Below are 21762 nucleotides of genomic sequence, written 5' to 3'. Positions count from 1 at the left end.
TATTTGTCCCTCTTATTTATTTAAAATTTCATGCATCGGTATGATCTACATAAATAGTGACATAGCATATTTGAGGATCGAATTATAATCTTACTCTGATATGTATGTACACATTTTTAAAGTGCTATTGTCAAATGTTTGTTTTTACTACTTATGAAATATCGAATGACTCGTATAAATATATTATGTAGCTTGCTACTTATTGACATCCTTCCCAAATTTATGGCAATCCATTTTTCAAAATTTGCAATTTTTCAGGCCGATAGAAAATTTTTTGGTAACTAAATCAGCAAAATGCACCGAAAACGCAATGGGGGTGGATTTGATGGGGGTGGGGGTGGATTTGGGTGGGGGTGGGGGTGGTTTTATAAATGCCGTTCATTTTCTCACTTTCTGTCTCCCTTTTACTCAATTGCATGTCGCTGGAAGCAGGAAATAGACTAAAATCTTATAAAGCTTAAATGTCTCGCCCATACGTCCTAGTTTATTTCCAACCAAAAATGTATGTAAATATGTATAATTCTGTATAAATAATACTTAAATATAATTCGTATTTATTCATTTATCTCATTATCTTTATTCCGCACTTTATCCGAATTATTTATTCAGATGAGGAGAAAGACCTCTTGAAAATGAATCCCTGCTTGAAAACTTCCCTAATTTGGGTGATCGTCCGTCCATTTGCAACCATGGCCAGGGAGGCGAGGAGCCCTTCGAGGGGGTGGAGAACAACCAGCCAGATCGTGACTGACGAGGTGCGTCGGACGAAGGGGTGGGCCTTGTAGTGGGCTTGGAGAACGAACAAAATGTAAAGCGTCGTTTTCAGGGCGGACATTCCCATCATGACGCCAAAGAGGCGTGCATACATGTAAAATCTGCGGAAATTTTCAGGGATTATAAATAATCTTCCATTTCTTGGTAATTTCAAATATACTCACATCGACCTTCGAATATCTTGCAAATTGAGCATTTTGCGAAGTTTCGCAGGATCTTTTATTTAGCATGCCTTTATTTGGCAAGATTATTCATACCCCAAATTCATACTCTATGAAGTTTAGAACGTGCTTTAAAAGTTGCAGATAATCCATGGAAACGAAATTAAAATAGGATAGCAGAATCGTCTGTACAGATTTGTGAGATTTGCGAAGTCATATTTTACGCATCCACTCACAATATAAATTTACTGAGTTTCGTAAGTTTGCAAAATGAGGTGCGATACGAAATACGTGAGTTCGTTCATAAAAATTGATAGCAAAGTGCCCTATTGCATGAAAATATGTCCCCATTTTGACTCAGTCCCACAAATATTTTGTGGAAAATTTACCTTTCTCGGTTCTTGGTGTCGACATTTTGTCTGGCTGGCTTCGTACTCTCGATTGCTTTCCGGAGTCCGATCAGCGTCCAGATAAAAACTATGGCGTTCACGATCCACAAAATTATCACCACGATTAGGCGAACAGCTTCAATCTTCACGTTATAAAAAGCACCAGTGGTTTGCACATCAACCCCAGCGCTTCTCATGGGAAAAATAATTTGAATTTTGCATAAACCGATAAATGTGCATATGCAAATATACTCACGTGGCCAATAATTTTGCCCAATGACCTGCTGCAGTTGAAATAGCGGATATTATCAGACAAAAGGCGAGCGCAACCAGGAAACGGGACCGATCCGAATTTACGGAACGTTTCTGAAATCTGATGCTTCTAAAAAAGTGGTATACTCGTTACAAACTTGGGTGAAAAATTGACTAGAAAATTACCGAAAGCTTTGCCATAAATCCAGGTTGAGTACGAGGAGGAAGAAAATGTTCAAGGTGAGGATGAAGTATGCCATGTAAACTGGGGTAAAATTAAACAATTTTGGCTAACTGAGCGATTACTTAATTAAATTAATGTGCATTGTAAAAAATAATCCTAATTAGTAATCCAAAATCCTCGTACTTTCTACCGACCCAAAATCAATCAGTTGGAATTATTCAAAAAATTACGACTGATTAAGTTGATAAGACATTTCATAGAAATTGTTTTTGACTTAATTTCTAATTTTAGTTAACTACATAAATGGACGATAGTAAACTAATTATATTTAAAATTAGTGGTCATAATTAATTAATTTTTCTCACCTATGAACAGAAGGAAGCCAAATTGTCGCATGCATGCTTCCATGTATTGGGCGTCGTCATGGGTCCTCACCACCCACCACATTCCTGCTACACGGACAACATTTTCAAAAAAATATGTCACCACGATTCCAAATTGGATCCAGATGTGTAGATTTTGTCGCTTTTTCCACAATAAGAAAAAGATCAAGGCAACGGAACTGGTAAAGATAAGATTCACTGCGGCGAGCCCGAGCCGAATCTTTTCCTTCTTAAAGTCTGGCCAGTACTAAAATTAGATAAATGGGTACTAATTAGTAAGCCGAATTAAAATTAAAGTAATTATTCAAATTGTATTTATGTAATCTAGTAAATTTTTATGCAAATTTTGTAAACATATATATTGTACATTGCACCCTTCCTTACTCCACGCAAGCTTCTAATGGGCGTACTCAAGTCAACATCATACATTTCGCATGACAACTTACTTATTTAGAAAATATTCTACGAATTTTTGTGTTGTTTTTGAAATAAATAAAAATGTCGTTGCCAAACAAATTTGACAGAATGTTGTTCTAGTTTCAATTATGTACGTAAACTTTTAACCTTTAGGATCCCATTTATAAAATGTTGTCAAGAAAAATCGTATCACTAAGTCCCTAATTAATTTCCAATTAAATATCCTTCAGGCCCGAATAATTGTCAGTAAATTGTCTTCACGCACCCAAGCTGATGAATCTTTTCCGACCACACGGACCCGAATTTTATTTTCAAGAAAAAAACAACAGAATATGTTCGTATTATCACATGCAACGATATTTAAGAAAAACTACTACGATTCATGAGTAAACATAATTATGAAAAATATTTAATTTAAATGGGTGGCAAAGATGATTCGTCCGAAAATTGAGCACCAGTGAGCAGATTTCCATCTTCACCAAATACTACGATTTCATGATTAGGACTTAAAATAAATTGAACTGCATTTGGGCCCAGAGTATCAATGTCTTCGGGAAGTCGTGGTTGCGATATTTGAGTGTGGGGCTGACTCTGCGTATTTTGTGGAGTGGTTGAGATTTTCTACAATGTAGCAAAAATTATTATTGGTATTATCGTCATTACCATTATACAATTATGGAAATTACCTTCAGCTTTTTATCAGTGTGATACCGCTTGAAACAAGAGTCACCTCCTTGAATACAAAGCCGAACCTTGCAAATCTCACAGCTGAAAGGGGTCGTCTTGCGTTTCGGAGAGTATTCAGCGTGGTGCTTGCAATAAATGCAGTCAGAGTACGATGGCGTTCCATTTTTATCTAAGTGTTTGACAGCAATATGGTGACAAGGTTTCAATCGAACTGGAAAGGCTGGATTTTCAGTTCGTGGTACTGTTGGAGGTCTTCCAATTGGTTTCTTGAGGGTTGGATATTTTTCTTGAATTTCTCTGACTATCTTCATGACAAAATCTTTGTAGGGTACAGCTCTCTGGTCAGCATGCAAGTGGTTGTACAGTATCATACTGTTGTAGGTAGCTACATCGATCATATTAAACACCACTTTCTTATACCATTTGTACGATTTCCGAACGGACTGATAGGGCTTGATACTCTTGTCAACATTGTCGACAGCTCCCATGATTGAGTTGTAAAGTAGCATCGTTGCTGGTTTCTCCCTGGTGTTCCTCGGATTGGACGACTCTGCAATGCGCATGGAATGGGGGACAAAAGTGTTCAACATGCATACCTCCCTCCTGTCACTCCAGCTATTTACATAGTTATTCTTATAATTGGGGTATTATTATTCTTGGGTAATGCATAAACTTGTAGCGTACCGTTCAATCAAAATTTCATCATCACAATAGGTTTCAACACGTCCTTTGGCCAGTTTCCCCCTCATCTTCGGCATCCCTTTCCGACGTCGCTGTACTGTGCCCAGCACATAAGTCTTTTCGGCGAGCATTATTTTGGCTAATTTCGGTCCCAGAAACCAATTGTCCAAAACGACACGATGAGCCTTGTTTAGATAACCTTGCAGTAGAGTGAGTACTGTTGCGCCACCAAATCCGAGATCCTTCACCCAGGTCCGATCAGCTAGAGGAGTAGATTTCCCTTGGTATGGCAAGATATTCAGGACTTGAGGGCACAATCACACAAGACGAACATTTTGATCCCGAACCGACCTCGCTTAGTGGTGTTTATGCTTCACGTCATCGTCACGTCCTCCTTCAAATCCGATTTTTTGATTGGCTGAACCAAATTATCACTACGACAATTAAAAATTTTAACCAATCAAAAAATCGGATTTGGAGGAGGACGTAACGATGACGTGAAGCATAAATGCACCTTTAGGATTATACTGGCGGAATGACAATCGTCCTTTGTAGGCAAGAAGAGTCTCATCAATGCAAATATTTTTGCCTGGTAATATTGCACTGGAGAAATTGCCCAAAATATCGTGCATGAAGCTGCCCAATTTGCAAAAACGATCTCTTCCTGTGTAATTCTCATTGTTTGAAAAATGTAAAGCTCTCAGGATGCCTTGAAATCTGTAAAGTTGAATTTATGCATGCATTTTATGTATGTACATATGTACCATTATTTATCTCATGCTACCCTATCATACCGATTTCGAGACAACGGTTGCAAAGAACGGAGTTTGAATCAACTCATCGGTACTCCAATATTCTCGAATGGACGGCTTCTTCACCAGCCCCATCATGAAAGTAATCGCTAAGAATTGCCAAATCTGCGCCAAATCGACCGGTTTCCAATCCGTGTATGAAGCAGGGTGCCTTGTCCAATCCTGTTCTCCGTACCGGTTCGTCTCTCGCACCACATCCCCAATAATTCCGTCAGTGAGGAATTTCTGCAGCATTTGTAGAGGGGACGTCCTTCTTGAAACGCCAAATTCCGGGCGGATTTTGTCTTCGGACTCGTCAAAATCTTCAACGACAGGGGCGAACAGCTCATTTTCCCTGAACTAGATCATACAATGTAAGTATGAGGATATATATCATAAAATTGGAATATTAGGACTTACGGTGGGGTCGCGATTCGCAGTGCCATCCAACGAATCTGAATCGTCCTCGGAATCGCTTTCTGTTGCACTGTCGCTATCCTCCTCCTCAGACCCCGAATCATGAAAATGCTCTTCTGAATCGCTTTCTGCACCGTATACAATATATGTATATGCACATACATATATGATATTTAAATATATATGAATTTGTTCAAAATTACCGTCTGACATCTTGGAATTGGCAAAATTGACCTGCAAAATCACTTTTCGTAGTCGCAAAATATTTTTTTTTGAAAATACACGTATTTGTGTATCTGGGATTCAACGGATTTTGTCGTGTGTCCATGACATTCGTGTATCTGGGACACACGACCAAATTTCAAAATTCCATGACATTCATGGAGTTGGGATTTGGGGGATTTTTTACAATTCCATGACACTTGTGTACATGGGATTTAAGTGGAAAATTAATAAATTCCATGACATTCGTGGACTGGGATCCTAAAGGTTAAAAGCCCTAAATATTACTTAACTTGCGAGATTTACGGGCTAGGCGAAGTTTGTCATCCGAAAATATATTTTTAACCTGATCCGAATGTTTATTTACATACATAATCCGTGACAAAGTGTGCATAGTGACGTTCATAAGTTTCATGCGACTACTGGGATACCAGTCATGTCATGACAATTGTAAAGTTTACAAAAATATTTATATCCTTACTCACGAATAATTTGGCTTTAAGATCCAGAACTTTGAATTTCCAAAGATGCGTCCTCTTAAACCCATCAAACCAAATGGACCAACCCTTCGTCCTCTTTAGAATATCGTTCGACTGCACTGCCACAATTTTTCCGTATTTTCCAGAAATTTTCAAAATTTCTACCCCCTCCCGAATTACGTCAACTTCATGTTGAACGAACTCCTCACGTTGAGTTTCATTTAAACCGGCGACGTGTTTAAAGTACAGGGAATGATTTGTATCAGACGAGTTTTTGATATAATTTGATAACAGTGCAAAAATGAAAATAATCTCAAACTGACAATCCGTCTCACAGGAAGAATTATAATTCTGGGATAAAATGTTTGTCAAATTTTCACTTAGTTCCCGACTCGTATTAAAATTTTCCCGTTTTGCCAATATTTTTGCCGCTACAATTGGCGACAAGAGGATTACACACGACGTGAATATTGTGAGGAGAATTAGCAAAAATTGTAGCACGTTCATTTTACGTGAGGCAAATATCTACTGACTTGTGAAAATAATCACGTTATTTTTTCGGATTATAAATATTGTCCAAGCGTGTTTAAGTTGTGGTAAGTTTCAAAACCAAATGTTTTGCGGCGCAAATTTCCTTGTTTTTGGTAAAAGAAATCCCTGCTAAAGTTTCCGAGAACGTGAATGGTAATTTCGGAACAATACAAATGCATGTATCAGTAGAACCCATAAACAAATGGCATTTTAGTTATTGTTTGCATGACATGAAACACCATGTATGTACTTTTTCTAAAAATATATGTGCTTATGTAAGTTATGTACATGCATACATACATACATATGTATACAGTAAATATATGCGTTATGTCAATATGTACATATGTATGTATCTATGTTCACGGAACCCTTGTTTGCGGTTATGTACGTGTGCATGTACGGATGAACAATTTAAAGCTACTGGACAAGTTTTTCTTGAGGAAAGTGATGTTAAGTTATTGGTTTATCGTGACACTTGTGTCTCTCCTCGTGCACATTTTGTTTGTTAATTGATGAATTACTTTGCGTATGCATGCACACATGTAAATATATTTACATATTTAAATATCTAACACTAAATAAGAATTTTAATTATGTGTTGATCGGTATTGATAATACACATATTTGTAAATCAGGTTTTATACCTTTGCTAAAACACGTGTGATGAGAATGTCAAAATTATCAGCAATTGATGAGCTTCATTTCTTCCACGGTTTCTTGTAAAATAAAAACATTGGAATAATCATTAAGGCAGACTACGCAGTTTGAGCATTTCATAGATCGTGCATACATTAATGGCGGATATTTTATTTATTAGTGAAAATTGTATTCGTCCTATTACAAAACTTTGTCGTTCCATTTCTCAGAAATCCTCAACTACACTGTCAGAAATCTGGTATAATCAGGCAGATATTGATTTCTCGGTATTAAAGTTGCTACCGCTTGGTATTAAAATTATACCAGGTAGTAAAAATTTGTTACCGTTACATATGGTACGACTTTAGTACCGAGCTACATACCCATATAGTTACATATATTACTGCAGCATATTATAGTACTTATCCATACCATTTTGGTAAAGTTAAATATACGTACATGAATACCGTTTGGTATTGTTTTTATACAGGATTTCTAAGAGAGCATTGTATCATACAATTTGTATGAAGTAGTTATTTAGTTATGTGCATAATTAGCGACACTCTATTCCGTTAAACTCGATATACGTAGGTAAATCCATACATACATACATAATTCTTGTTCCAACAACCGACATTCTTAATGCATGCTTTTATTAATTTTTCGCCAGTAACAAACTAGTAATCGTGTTACTTTGTCAAAATGGCAAAATACTCCACATCAATCCCCCCCCCCCGCATCGTTTCCACCGAACTGACAAACTCTAAATTGATATAATTCGACAAAAAACTCCTTAAAACGGGCTTCCTAAACGTATTCCTGCCATGATTTCGTTTCGCTTCAAGAATAAAAGTTTTCCACAATCTCGTCCCCTTGGCGACCAACGCAATCGCGAACCACTCCACGTACCCCGCGACGAGGATCATCGTTACACAGAACAACTGTGCAGAAGTCAAAATAATCTCACACCCACAATCCTCCTTGAATTCTGTGTCTCGGTAGAAATTGCTGATCATTAATTAATGGTTTATTTGTCCCAGTCTGCAAAACTAAAAGTGCGCACTTAAAATGTTTAATATATATTTACCAAATGGGAAGTTGGGAAGTAATTTTTCGTTCCAGGGTGGAAATTGAACCTTCGTAAGTATAAGCAGACGAAATATCCGTATTGATAAATGTTGGAAGGTCTAATTATCTATCTACATATCTATATTCTGCAATGTCATTATTTAAATGACGGCTTAAACTTTTGCCCTTGGAATAACATGCTTGCGATATCACAACTGTCCATCACTGCATTGCACGCGTTATATTTTATTGTTATGGGCATTAGTTGTCGTAGAAGGACGAATATTAGAGAATAATTAGGCTTTCCAAAATTTACTAATATTCCGGCATATGTAAATACATACTTATGTTGATTTTCCACCAAGTAAAGGAGCGAGTAATTACTTCCTATTTGATAACTCAAATATTAAATACTTGTCAGACTTGGAACACTCTGACAATGAATAATCGACACCATTAATGAACAATTTCAACACGGACACTAAATTAGAGGAGCTTGTTACTGATGAGAAGATTAACCATTGATCCATACTTCTAATTCTGCTAATTAAAGTGTCTAACAAAAACTAGATTGAGGAAGTAAATATGTAAATATATACTTACATATATAATATATATATATATACATATAGCTAGGCAGGCGGTATCGTACGCTGAGAATTAAAAGGCATTTACTGTCATAAAACAGCATCAGTAAACTCCTTAATTACCGTCGAACATGCTCAGGAGTTAAAACCGCTTTATGGAAATGTTTTTGCTGTCCATCCACAATCATCCATGTCTATTTTAGACCAGATCAGAATTTCGACATAGGTGTTAAATTAATGTACACATAGATAATTTTAATTGTAAAATAACTGGCCAGACGTTGCTATGGCATTGGCGTTGTATGTAAAAAACGATAGACTAGAAAACTCGATACCGTTTTGGATAATTATTGTAAATTAATTGTGAAGGAAATTGAGAGATTGTCAGAAATCAGACTTTGTGAGTGATTAATTTTGCGTGGTCAATAAATAGTTCTAGGAGTGTATCTTACTTTTCCTTGAGACAAGTTTTCTGAAACTACGAGTCAGAGTCTGAATCGGGTAGATTTAGTCGTCTTTCGAAAATGGGGTTTTCAAAAATGTGTCTCAAATCATTAATGTTGGGTAGGAGTTAAGTTCGAAGATGGGCGTTACATATAGGTCATTCGAAATGATTAGCAGGCAAAAATGTCTACTTTTTTTGTTTTAAAAGTTTTTAGTTGGGTGGTAAAAACCGGTTAATACCAGTATTTACCAGTGGTATAAACCGCTTGGTAAATACCACTTTAAACACTGAAGACGTGGTTTGGCGTGGGGGATCTTAGCATTGACCATCATTTCGACGTACTTTGGATGTCAAAAGTCTAATTCGCTCGAAAAGCAATTTCTCAGAAATGTGGAAATTTTAGTTCCGAGCGATTTAACAGAAGACGAGGCATAACATGTTCTATGTGTTTTCACCCCTTTGCTACATTTGCTTTACAACGGTTTATTTGAGTATTAGGTAAACAGTTTCAAACTCTTCAAGGGCAGCGGTATTGTTCTAGTAGTGCTTTACCTATTATTTCAACTACTTGTTTTAAATTGTCTACATTGCCTTAATTTCGATCCCACTTACTTGTAACGTTATAAGTTAATCACTTCACTTCATAAACGTATAAATTGAAGCGACTTTGGGATATTTCCTACACTCTTGTTTTCAAAATGTTTACCAGCCAGATTCTCCCCATACTAAAGTGGCGCATACGGCGTCCAATGAACTTTCGGGTTCCCATCAAATTTGACCCTAGATATGGCAGATTGACGGCGATTCAATCGTCTTCAAAAGACTTAACGATCCAGCGATATAAATACAAGCTGAAATGTATTCTTCCCATCTTGTACACCTTAACACTGGCAATTAATCTAATTTTTGGATCGTTTTCAACCGTTCAAAGGTTGCAAGGAGCCGTGTTCCTTATGCTTTGTGTGCTTACCTCTACCGCAGGATGGAATTGTGGCGTTGCCCCGGTGCAGGTTGTCAACACCTTTCTGGATTTTGAGACAGGTTGGTAACGTACAAATGAAGGGATTAAATATGTTAAGCGATACTGTGCGCCTTATCTGCAGATTTTCCAACCCTGGAATCTTGTATGGGTGTAAGAATTATGAAGTATTTTATCTGCCTGGCAGAAGTGTCAATCATAGGATTCGCCATTTTGCAGCTTCTTCTTTTAACTTTTGTCCCATGCACGGCGCCATTTGTTCTGTCAATGTTGCCGATATGCAAAAATTTTCAGGACGTTAACGATAACTGGGCCTGGCCAAATGTTCCTGTACGAATGGTGGTTCACTTAGTTGAAACTTGGTTGGGATATGACACCATGTACACCTGTGGATTTGGGATACTGTACGTTCTATTTGGAGGAATTGCTTGCTTATTGGGATACATTAGTCATATGGAAAAGTTTGTGTACACTATTCCCAATAAAGTATTTGTATCTTTAAGTTTACAATTTTTTCGCAGGAAAATTCGGGCAAGTGCAAACATTAGTCAAATGGGGAAAATTATTTCCTTGTACCAGCGCATACTACTGGTGGAGAAATCATTCAACAACTTCATCAAGAATCAAATTCTGCCTGGCCTTATCTTCTGTGCCGTGGTGCTTGAGGTGCTTGCCCTATACGTGTGTATAGAACTGCACAGACAGGTAGAAATGCCAGGATTTCTCATATTTCCCATGGTTATGGTCGATTCGGTTCTGACGAACTTGCTGGTTCTCACACTTGCGTCATATGTGGATAAAAATTCAAAAAACGCGTTGTCCAACTTGACCCGGAAACTAGTTCATATTCGTGGAAGGACAGATCGAGCTATTGCACAAAGAAGATTAAGGAGTTGTCCCAGTCTCAAGGTTCGAATCTGGATGAATTTCGTTGACAGATTGACTCCTCTCATAGCACAAACGTTTTGTATAAATCAAACCGTTTCTCTCATCATGATTAAATAAAAATACAGACGCACGTCTCTCCGCACATCCGTAGGCTTAGAATATGTTTAATATTATTGTTATTAATAATGTGATTTTAAGTTAATAATTAATAATTAATAGTCAAACTTTTTCCAAACCTTTATTTAAATTGTCATTAAAATTAACATAAATTGGTATCGATTTTATCAGATTTTGGCTAGTTTTCCACGCTTGGTAATTGTCATTTTGAACGGAAGAGGTAACGCAGCAGCTCCTTCCATCATTCTCAGTTTTGGAGGTCTTTGTCCAGCTATTGCGCCAAGCTTGAACTTTCGCAGAATGTTTATAAAAAAGAGAAATGCCATTGCCTCAGCGATAGTTTCCCCAGGACAGCGACGTTTCCCTTAAATATTAATACGCATCAAATTCACAAAACTGGTACCAAATAAATACTTACAAAAATGTGTAGCCGATTGTTATATAACACAAAGTTAAGGGAAGTAAAATAAATCAGATGCCACATACCAGCTCCAAAAGGTAGACATTGACGTTTAGTTTTTGGACAAAGTTCTTTACCACTTGAGAGAAGAAAGCGCGAAGGGTCGAATTCACTTGGATTTTTCCAGATTCGTGGGTCAGAATGCGCCGTCACAACATCAGCAATTAGCAAAGTGTTCTGCAATCAAAAATTGCAATTGAATATTATCTTTCTGCTTGATTTATGAATGTAAATAATGATGTAGTCAATTTTGGGAAAGAAATACTTTTGGGATTGTAAATTCCTCAAATTTAAAATCCGCAATGGACCGGCGTGGAACCAGGTTTGGCATTAGTATAGCCGTCCTGTGAACTTCTAGCATGAAGGCTTCAGTGCATGGCATTCTACCATTTTCCAAGGGTTGTAAAAGCATAAAAGGGGTAACCTTTTTTAGATTGTTTGTCAAATAATAGTAACAAAGTACCGACTCTGGTGTTCCAATTTTGGTAACTCATCGTCTCCGATGACGTTATTAATTTCATTTACAATCTTTTGCTGCCATTCTGGATGAGTCACACAGTTCAAGAGGAGACACTGTACATGAGCACTCGTAGTTTCCCCGGACCCTTGTAGTAAGTCCATGTAGATGCTGGTGAAATGGAAATCTGGAAGGTTTAACCGACTATATGATCAAACTCCAAGTTAAGCTGTAACTTGTGACCGCATCTCTCGGGGGTACTCGTACAAATGTGGATATCTAATTATTCATAATTTATAATTTTGACATTCTACCTGTAAAATCTGGATCGGATGGATTGTTCTCCATTGCTTCAAAAAACGCGTGGGTTAGGCTACTTGTTCCCTGAATTTTACCCAGTGCAGCTGACGACCCAAATGCCTCGTTTCTAACATCGTCAAGGAGACTCTGAACATAAAGCGGTAAGATTTGTACACCAATTTCACATCAGCTATGTATGGTTCACCCCGGCATTTTCTACTTACTTGAGCCGCTCGCCTTGCCGATGAATGAAACTTATTTTGAACCTTGCGCCCAGTCGTTGCCGGAATAATACGGCTCAGAATGGGGAAAGCTACATCCAGCCCGGCCGCAAAAGACGAAAGGCTCTTGGTGTTCTCCATATTCAGATGGATCATTTCGTTAAGTTGTGTCCCATTTTTTGCGTCATTCACCCTGTCGCTCCCCATCACTGAGGTGAAGACCACCTTGAAAAATGGGACCGTCATGACATCATCTGAAACTTCCACTTCCGCCCACGGCATACCAGACGAGGATAAGGCCTTCTCCCAAACAGCAATTATACTGCTGGATTGCTTGTGAATGTTGCTCTCCAGTCCAGAAATTTTACTGAGTCCGACTCTACTCAATGTTTTGAAAGTCCAGGCCCTGTTTTTCTTCCAGGTTTCTCCCTCAGCGGAGACTATCCCTATTAAGATTTTAAAGCGAAAAGGTTTGTATATTTTTTTTCTCGTGACTAAAGGCGCATTTATAGTTTACACGTTGGTAGCTTGCGACATACATATGTACTTAAATTTTTATTCTGGCGCAACTTAGGAGAAAAGCATAAATAAACGCACTTTTAGCGATGTTCTATTACATCATTTTATTTACGCTGATACATGGAATTTTTACTTTTTAATGTAAATGTCTTAAAAACAAGTCGAGTTGTGTGTAGTTATCCAGGTTGTAGTCAAAGTTAACCCTTCAAGGAGTATGATTAACTACAAAAAAATGCATTAATTCGGGGATATTATAAATACATATGTTGTGGTCATGGTGGAGAAGGAAAAATGCACTTGTTTTAATCAAACTCAAAAACATAAAACTCCAAAATCTAACCGTGCATTGTGTGTATTAACAAAATTTTATATTCAGTTAGCATAAGAGAAATCCTCAAAATGACAGCCGATTTTACGCCATGCGGACAGAAAATGGAGAAAATCATGACCTTGCAGAAACCACAATGGTCTTCATCCCACACCGCAACCACAATATTTTTTGACGACTTTCGTGCAGAACTGTTTCTTATACTTAAAATGACAAGTGTCTTAATTTCGAATCCAAGGGGTAAGACAACAATCTACCTGTATTCTGTCCCATACTCCTGTCATGGAAAATGCCAACATCCGACTCCCTGGCCAGGGCTTCGTCTCGACTTATAATATCAACAATTGTGTCCACCGAACTCATCACGACTGATAAGAAGTTATATTCAAATATACATGTTTTAATAAAAGAAACATAGAAACTTTTGTTTTGAAAGTTTTCCTCACCAAAGTCTTTCACTCCAACGCGAAGTCGAAAAATGTCCCCGTAAAGGCTTGAAAGGGTGGAAATTGCTGTCGACGGTTGTCCCCCAATTCTCGCCAGTTGCCACAAATTTCCCACAAACGGGATAGGAAATGGTCCTAAAAATATCTTACTTGTTTCTACTCTGGTTAATACTTAATTTATCATTTTTACCTGGTGGACCATTTCGCCACTTTTTGTAAAATTGTAGATAATACTGAAAAATATAGAAGCAAATTAAAAATCCTATGCCGTATAGTAACTCCATATTTCTGATTGGCTTCCTCCTCAATTTTTTTAGAAATATTTCCTCTAATTCTTTGCTCTCACTTGAACCACGGGTCGAGTGCACAATTATTCTGCTAACATTGGCATGATATGTGGTGATTAATATGCTGTAAATAGCCACGCTTTAATCATAAATCCCATTTCGCAAGATAACATTCTCGAAGGATGAAAGTTACGCAAATTGAATTGATTTAATTCTTCTCGCTTATTTAAAGCAATAATTTTTCACCTAAATGCATGTAAAGCAATAATTTTTTGCAGTAAATTGACGTCGTCCTTCCTGGAAGGTTCTTGTGGAACAAATCATTAAAATGAGCCATTATGTAAAGCAAAAGCCACGTATATGTATGTAAATAGTAACAAGTTTACCAATATGCTCTGTGTTATATGGCCAGCGATAATTTTCGCAAAGTTGATCACATGGCTTGTTAAGTTTTAGCGTCGGTTGCTTTATGTCATCGTTTTGTCTGTCCGTCAATACATATATGTATTCACCATTGGCATATATTTATGCCTCTTTGTGGTAGAAAAATTCGAAATTATGTCAAATTAATGGATCTATTTTCCCTGCTTATATTTTCCACCTTTGGTGTAAAATTTGCAACCCTTTTGTCCGCTTCTTCCACACCATTTAAATGTATTGCCCCAACTTATTCTGACACTTGAGGATTAGAGGGCGAGCTGTTTCTAAAGTTACCAATGTTGATTTAATTTACAGTGTCGTTTTAAAGCTAATTTCTCCATGAAATCAGTGCCATCAATGTATTTGATTTCCGACTAACCCCGTATTTGTATTGCGAAATGAAACCGAAAAAGTATAGATTGAGTTGATCATGAAAACGAAGTGAAAATGACACAAATTACTTGCGAGTATAAATTACGCCTAAGAAATGATTGATCACGACGACGAGGTTAAAGGTCAAAAATCACGTACCTAATTTTTGATATGTACCATATGCAAATTATGTAAATACGTACCAAAGGCACCATGACATGGTGCCATTTTATATTTTACCGTATGATGCTACTCGTTTGACACGCGAAACGCTATTAAACCGTCCGTCTGTCAGTTTGTCCGTCCTGTGTGTCCCTGTCCACTTTGAGGACTTTGTCCGTCAGTAGGATAACCTGAGCACGGATTGAAATAAGCGAAATTGGTTTAAGGCATCATGCATACATATTTGCATTCGTATCCCAAGGGGGGAGAATCATGTCAACTTTTTGGGTCAATCCGACCACTCCTCCCCCCTCGAGGTCACATTTTCTGGGGAATCACTTGTTTCGTCCTATTGCTACGTTTCTTTTGCGACTGTTTATTTATTTAACTTTTTAACCTTATCCTTAACTATAAATTTAACATTTTACAACCTTATCGCAAGTTTATTTATGTATTGGTATAGTTTAATACGCATAAATATTTGATTTCCAAAAGTTTAATATGTACATATTGGATAAATCGCACGCAAAAATCGTAAAAGAGTTTTTTCCTTCTTAGGAGCCGTCCATAAATTACGTAACGTAAGAGGGTGGAGGGGGGTCTATGGCTCCAATAATATCGTGCCTGTGTTAAATGGGGGTCTAGAAAATCGCAATTTTTGTGTTGCGTAATTTATGGGCGGCCCCTTATCAAAGTATCAAATTTGTTTTAGTTCTTCCCACAAGATGAAACTACTTATTTCGATAGTTAATAAATCAAATTTATTTCAACCATTGTCGAATTTGCTTAATATTGAACACTCCACTTAAATTTTATACGTACTCGTACACGTCATGTGATTCGAGTATATAAAAGATGACGGCCTCGCAAGGCGAAATCATCCTGCAACGACAATTGGAACGTATATAGCCTTCCACTCCGAGATCGAAAATAGGTATGTGCTGATGTGACTGAGACTTTTGTAATTATTTTTAAATACAAGGCTAATTAAATATTGATATATATTAATCATCGTAATTAATTAATTAATCAATCCTTAATCATCCTGCTTGTGTTAGGGGATGCCCATAAATTATGTAACGGCTGAGGGGATGGGATGGTCTGAAAAAAATATGGATGTTTCCGTTACATAATTTATGGACGTTCCCTTATCCAAGTAGTTCTTTTATATATTTCATTAATAGAGATTTATACTTGCATTTCGGTTTTATTCTATTAAAATCTGTGGAAAACACTACAAAATCACTGCTACTTTCCAGGACACAATTTATTACATTATTATTGCTAAAAATTTTACGAAATAAGTTTGCCATACACGACTCAAATTGTACATGTAGTCAATTGCTAATTTAGATAAATTACAGATTGTGTTTGCCCCCTTCAGGATTACACTACTCGTGAAAATGTCTCTCTCCAAGTATAAACCAACCAGGCTAAATGGTCATGTCGAATTCATCATTCCCGACGTTCTGGGAACAACCGGTGTATCGGGGATGTATCGCCGAATCGCGCCAACCAACCAGCGCCCCGTCGTTCCACTGTCGCAGATTGAGTCCCTCGCCGCAAAATTGACCAGCTGGGCGGAACAATGTGGCTTCAAGAATGACCATTTCGAACGCTTCCCGATCCACACGCTTTCCCTGACGGCGACACAGTTTGCCGTCGTTTGGTTGCCCGATGCCCCCTTCGAGTCGAAAAAGATGGAGTTTTTCTCCCGCTTTCTCCTCTGGACTTGGGTGCTAGATGACGCGATGGAAGAGTCCTGGCGGGATGGGAGAATGCAGACGAAAAATATTGCCACTTTGCAGTACATTCACGAAACGTTTTTTAATATCATTAGGAAAGTTGAGATAGACGAGCCGCTCCCTTATTTTCCTGAGTATCCGGACTTTGCCACCCTTTGCAATTGTACCAAGGGCATGGTCGCCAGTGCGGAGGAGGTGGCGGGAAAGGAGAACTATGTCCAAGCTATTGAACCCTTTGCGTCAACGCTGGAATTTTTTACGAAAAGTTGCGAATGGTTTACCGTCAGTCGGGTGGATAAACGGTAAGGATGCGTGGGGAGAGTTTCTTTAACAATTTTTTAGGGATGCGGGAGTGGCAGTGACAAATTGACATGGCAGAAATGTCCGATTTATCGGATACTTAAAACTGTGACAAATATGGTAAATGTGACAAGTTCGTAAATAAATGTCCCAATTTAAGCATTGCATAAATTTGACATTTGTGAAAATTTGAATTTGCAATTTTGATGTTTGTCAGCGCGTCGGACATTTTTCAAAAATATGCTCAAATCTGTCATAAACGTGAAATTCTTGAGAAAAATGACTACCAATTTTTACCAAAATAACCCCAACCTTTCGTAAACCCATTTTTATCCTAGAACAATTTATAATTTGCAGTTACTCTTTGCGAACCTTCCACCGCTGGCGGGTACTAAACACTGGGGCGGATTCCGTCCTGGAAGCGAGCGCGTTCGCAGACGGGATCCAGATTCCACAAAATATCCGAAGAAATCCCGCCTTCATGCGCATGGTCAACATTATGGTGACAAATGTCCAACTCGTCAACGACGTGCTTGGCGTAAAGAAGGACTTCAACTACAAGGATGGCGACCCTGACAATGAAATCGTGTTCCGTGTCCTGCGAAAAGGTGACCCCATCGATGTCGCCATAGCGGAGACGTGCCGCATCATGGATGAGGAATTGTCCGACCTTATCCTCATCAAACAGGCCGTCGTCGACCAGTTTGGCGAGGAGGATGAAATGCTGCTCCGCTACTTGGATAAGGTTGACACCTTCATTGACGGGCAGAATCAGGTGTACGTGGAAAACGTGCGGTACGAGTGTGACCGGGGCTTCGTTCGATTGACGAGGGAAGAATGAATGAATGAATAAATAAAATAAGCATAATGGGGGAATTCATTACGAGTTTATGTATATTATAACAACAATGTATTGTCAAATACATTGTTGCATTTACATTAATGTACATAAATATGTATCGTTTTATTCATGAGAAATTGGTGATGGGTGATTTTCTGTGATGATGGTGATGGAGTTTTGTGAATTATTGCACTGGGGAACAAAGAGATTAATGTTTATAAAAATATGCATAGAGGTGAAATTTATTTACTGTCGCTATAAAATCAATACAGACGGTCGTCTTGTACCATATATTTAGCGACTTAATTATTTGTTGAGGCAATTTGATACATGGTTTAATTAGCAAGCTCACGTCGTCATTTGAGGAAAATTGAGACATGCGTCATAATCTTGTGTCACGTGTGTAAGGCTCTGACAAGTATTGGATGTTATTGGGGGCGTATCCGGGGCGTATTAGGAATATGAACAATATATATACGTCGTATCTAAATCGAGCTTACTAACGCATAACAACGACTTGCAACTAATTTATGTAGAAAATTTGAGAAGGTCAAAAAATTCGCAAAATATGATTTCGCAAATGTCCCAAATCCCTACAAACAAGTCTATGTAGTATCCAATTTTAATTTAGATAGTGTCTATTATTTGCAATTTTTCAAGTAGTTAATAAATATGATGTGAAGACTTTGTAGACCAAAAAATACTCAATTACGAAGAATTTAAATTTATAAAAATAATCTATGTGTAATGGTGTTCGACTAAAATTGTTTCAAAATCCTACAAATTATGTCGCTATGCTTAATTTTCGAGATATAAAGATTGACGTGACTACGCCCACCCATACATAATTATTGTTTGACCTAACAAACCACAATCTTATCTTAACGCCGTCCCTCATTAATTCCTCGCTAACAACAAACTAATCGTATTGCTGGTCACTCTTTCCAAAAAATTGGCAAAATACTCCATATCAATCCCCTCCTGCATCGTTTCTACTGAACTGACAAACTCCAAATTGATATAATTCGGCAACAAACTCCTCAAAATGCGCCTTCTATACTTATTCTTTTCATGATTTCGTCTCGCCTCAAGTATAAAAGTTTTCGACAATGTCGTCCCCTTGGCGACGATGGCAATCGCGAACCACTCCACGTACCCCGCGACAAGGATCATCGTCACACAAACGAGCATACTAAAAGGCGTCACTTTTCCGGACACGATAACCTGTATCATGACACAATAGATGGCCATGGTTGCCCAGACGACGGCGTAAAAGTGGTGCATCAGCGGGAGCACGAGGTCACGGGAGAGGTCAAATTGGACCAAGGTCATGACCCTGAGTGCCCTGTAAATTTTTACCCCGGTGTCAAAAGACAACGCAGATTTGTCCGACGGCACGAGGAAAAGTGTCCACAAGTAGAGCGTCACGATTCCGTACATGACAAGCAGGATGCCAATGCTGAGGGTGGACGCTGTCAGGGCCCCCGTCGTGCTGACGATGAGACCACCAATTAGTTTGGTTAGAAATATATTTTCTTCGGACACGAGTTTGGTTGATGTGACCAGATTTGTGATCGGATTTTGGGGCGAAAATGCTACGACGAAGGAAAACATGGGAACGAGATAGTCAAAGGCGTAGAAGAAGAGGGTAATTATTATGGAAATGTTGCGGATTGCGGTGGTCTTGATGACGTCTCGGCGGAATTTGTAAATTTGAGAGGGAATCATACCTGAGGGGAAAGGATAAAATAAATTTTTAGTGGGCGAATAGAAATTTTGAAATTTTGGAGATTAATTAGTGGATCATAATTAAAACGGGAGGTTGACATGTACCTCCTTTAACCTTAAAATTATACTTTGCAAAGCCAAACTTTGTGAGTTTCAAAATTTTCAGCAAAGTCTTAATTTTTAAACTCAATATCATTTCAAAAATATGAGAGGGGTAATATTCATTGCGAGTTAGCATTGTTGGTAACGTTTGCCAAAACAGTTCCCAAGTTCGCAAAACGTTGGATTGAAAAGTTTATTTGCAAACTAATACATCTCCAAAGCTATTATGTACTTGGCAAATTTTTCTTCAAAATCATTTTGCGATGTGAATTCATACTGAATTCACCCCAAATATACATATTTGCATAACCTCTCACCTTGTAATTTCTTCTCCAAACTTAGCAGTGAAGCGTACACATGTACAAACTTCTTTACGCCCTCGGGCCACACGAAGTACCACAAATAATGCACACCAAGCCATAAGTACACAATGCACAAATAAGCAAACCAGATTTCCACCACGTCCGCCCCGCCACGACTGAGGAGTTGATACAATCTTAAAATAACCGTTGGCATGACGACAAAAATGCAAAACAGGGCACAAATTTGAAATATCCGGTAATGCCAGCCCTTCTCAAGGGGTGTGGCACACCGCTTCTTTTCATCCCAGGAAATAAAATACCCCGTGTGCAGCAAGTTGCGATGCGTGGCTAGAATACTGCGGCGGAAATTTCGAAAGGCTTCGGCACGCCACATTATTTTCAGAAACGCAAAAACTTCAAAAAATTTAAGAAAATTAAATTCTTTCTTGTCTTATAGAAGATTTGATCGGCTCGTTTTCAGAAATGTTATGAGTTACGAGATAATTGGATTAAAAATAACAAATATTTATGCAAATCTTGGGTTTTTTGCCTTATATATAAGGCAAAAAAGGCATTTTCTAAAGAAAATCTACGTGATCCTAAATAATTTTCATATTGTTCGTTCTGGTGGACATTGTGACGGGCAAATTATAGTTACATGACGTATTTTTGATAGGAAGACTAATTACTAGTTAAAATATTGAATAGTTCATAATTAAATTGTTAGGTTATCAGCAGGAATATTAAAAAGCTTTGATTTTCAAAGGGTAGGTACGTATAAAGTTTATTATCTGAATTTTAGGCTGCCATCTCTGGATTCTGTGAAAATTGTACTTAAAAATATTTACTTATATTCATAATGAAAAAGTGGTTCGAAATTATACATCTTATGAACGATTCTTATTTCCTTCTCGCTATTGCACTTTCTTTGTTGGCCTCACTTAACCAATTCTTTTTAGGATTTTTTGACTCTACAGGCGAAAAAAGTAGACTAAATAACAAAATTTGATTAATTTGTCTAGTAAATAACAAAATTTGATTAATATGTGTCCATCATGCAGATTTAATCACCTGATATCAAAAGTATTTATGTATGTAGGCTTAATTTCAAAATAATTGGAGTTTTATTATTCACTATGATTGGAAATATGCAAATGTGTATTGGATTTATTGGGTAAAGATAAATTTTCAATCCCCTTCTAAATAAATAAATATAAATAAATAAATATGAACCCGATACATAAATCCTCGAAGCAAATCACATGATTCATGATTGCATGCGTGTTATGTACTTCAAACTTCAAAAGTTATCCTTCAAACCGACATGTTGTAACCAGCGCGTGCATGTCAGTCTAAATAAAATGCGATGCGTACCTTGATTGGATTTCAGATTAAATTATGTACCAGGTTTTTGGTATCATATTTTCACCTACGTAGTACATATTTACGAAGTTGGAGTAAATCGTCATGTACAATCCTTCGCGTCATCATCATACATTGTACCTTGTTTGGAATCCGATTTTTTGATTGGTCGAAATTTTTAATGGTGATAAGTAATTTCGAAAGTCTGGGGCCAGCTCAAGTATGTATATACAGATGTATGCATACAAATGTGGCATAGATATATGTACATGTGTGTGGGTAAATGTGTAAATATGTATGACTGACGGCTACACAAGTC

General features: G+C 37.7%; 4 protein-coding genes across 4 annotated transcripts; all 4 read right to left on the bottom strand.

Moving 5' to 3' along the window:
- Window positions 1–451: 451 nt before the first annotated feature.
- LOC118435827 lies at window positions 452–6344 on the bottom strand. The gene is made up of 6 exons (XM_035852273.1): window positions 5844–6344; window positions 2126–2390; window positions 1763–1841; window positions 1581–1706; window positions 1325–1513; window positions 452–875 (listed from the first exon to the last, which is right to left on the bottom strand). Exons 1-6 carry the CDS (start codon window positions 6342–6344, stop codon window positions 602–604), a joined length of 1434 nt encoding a protein of 477 aa, XP_035708166.1. The 3' UTR covers window positions 452–601.
- LOC110849918 (piggyBac transposable element-derived protein 3-like) lies at window positions 2695–4255 on the bottom strand. The gene is made up of 3 exons (XM_022097397.2): window positions 3932–4255; window positions 3247–3862; window positions 2695–3181 (listed from the first exon to the last, which is right to left on the bottom strand). Exons 1-3 carry the CDS (start codon window positions 4057–4059, stop codon window positions 2975–2977), a joined length of 951 nt encoding a protein of 316 aa, XP_021953089.2. The 5' UTR covers window positions 4060–4255; the 3' UTR covers window positions 2695–2974.
- LOC110849917 lies at window positions 4451–5619 on the bottom strand. The gene is made up of 3 exons (XM_035852274.1): window positions 5140–5619; window positions 4723–5079; window positions 4451–4645 (listed from the first exon to the last, which is right to left on the bottom strand). Exons 1-3 carry the CDS (start codon window positions 5347–5349, stop codon window positions 4604–4606), a joined length of 609 nt encoding a protein of 202 aa, XP_035708167.1. The 5' UTR covers window positions 5350–5619; the 3' UTR covers window positions 4451–4603.
- Window positions 6345–11258: 4914 nt separating the features above from the next.
- Window positions 11259–13739, bottom strand: LOC110849915 (methyl farnesoate epoxidase). Its single transcript, XM_022097393.1, has 7 exons — window positions 13634–13739; window positions 12533–12975; window positions 12323–12455; window positions 12015–12195; window positions 11817–11934; window positions 11578–11728; window positions 11259–11455 (listed from the first exon to the last, which is right to left on the bottom strand). Exons 1-7 carry the CDS (start codon window positions 13737–13739, stop codon window positions 11259–11261), a joined length of 1329 nt encoding a protein of 442 aa, XP_021953085.1.
- Between the last annotated feature and the right edge of the window lie 8023 nt (window positions 13740–21762).

The sequence above is a fragment of the Folsomia candida genome, unplaced genomic scaffold (assembly GCF_002217175.1).
Source record: "Folsomia candida strain VU population unplaced genomic scaffold, ASM221717v1 Fcan01_Sc005, whole genome shotgun sequence".
In the NCBI taxonomy this organism is placed as follows: Eukaryota; Metazoa; Arthropoda; class Collembola; order Entomobryomorpha; family Isotomidae; genus Folsomia; species Folsomia candida.
Note: the sequence above shows the minus strand (reverse complement) of the source record. Positions and strands in the feature narration are given on the sequence as shown.

Bases quoted from the DNA above. Each gene is read 5' to 3' on its own strand.
- LOC110849917 (XM_035852274.1), bottom strand. From the start codon at position 5,349: ATGTCAGACGGTAATTTTGAACAAATTCATATATATTTAAATATCATA. The intron at 5,080-5,139 runs GTAAGTCCTAAT...TGTATGATCTAG, and splicing joins CTGCGAATCGCGACCCCACC to TTCAGGGAAAATGAGCTGTT. The intron at 4,646-4,722 runs GTATGATAGGGT...TCAACTTTACAG, and splicing joins CAACCGTTGTCTCGAAATCG to ATTTCAAGGCATCCTGAGAG.
- LOC110849915 (XM_022097393.1), bottom strand. From the start codon at position 13,739: ATGAGTTCGGTGGACACAATTGTTGATATTATAAGTCGAGACGAAGCC. The intron at 12,456-12,532 runs GTAAGTAGAAAA...CTTTATGTTCAG, and splicing joins CGGCAAGGCGAGCGGCTCAA to AGTCTCCTTGACGATGTTAG. The intron at 12,196-12,322 runs GTAGAATGTCAA...TAAACCTTCCAG, and splicing joins ATCCGATCCAGATTTTACAG to ATTTCCATTTCACCAGCATC.
- LOC110849918 (XM_022097397.2), bottom strand. From the start codon at position 4,059: ATGCTCGCCGAAAAGACTTATGTGCTGGGCACAGTACAGCGACGTCGG. The intron at 3,863-3,931 runs GTACGCTACAAG...CTATGTAAATAG, and splicing joins GATGAAATTTTGATTGAACG to CTGGAGTGACAGGAGGGAGG. The intron at 3,182-3,246 runs GTAATTTCCATA...GCTACATTGTAG, and splicing joins ACACTGATAAAAAGCTGAAG to AAAATCTCAACCACTCCACA.
- LOC118435827 (XM_035852273.1), bottom strand. From the start codon at position 6,344: ATGAACGTGCTACAATTTTTGCTAATTCTCCTCACAATATTCACGTCG. The intron at 1,842-2,125 runs GTGAGAAAAATT...ATTTTACCCCAG, and splicing joins TGGCTTCCTTCTGTTCATAG to TTTACATGGCATACTTCATC. The intron at 1,707-1,762 runs GTAATTTTCTAG...CCACTTTTTTAG, and splicing joins GATTTATGGCAAAGCTTTCG to AAGCATCAGATTTCAGAAAC.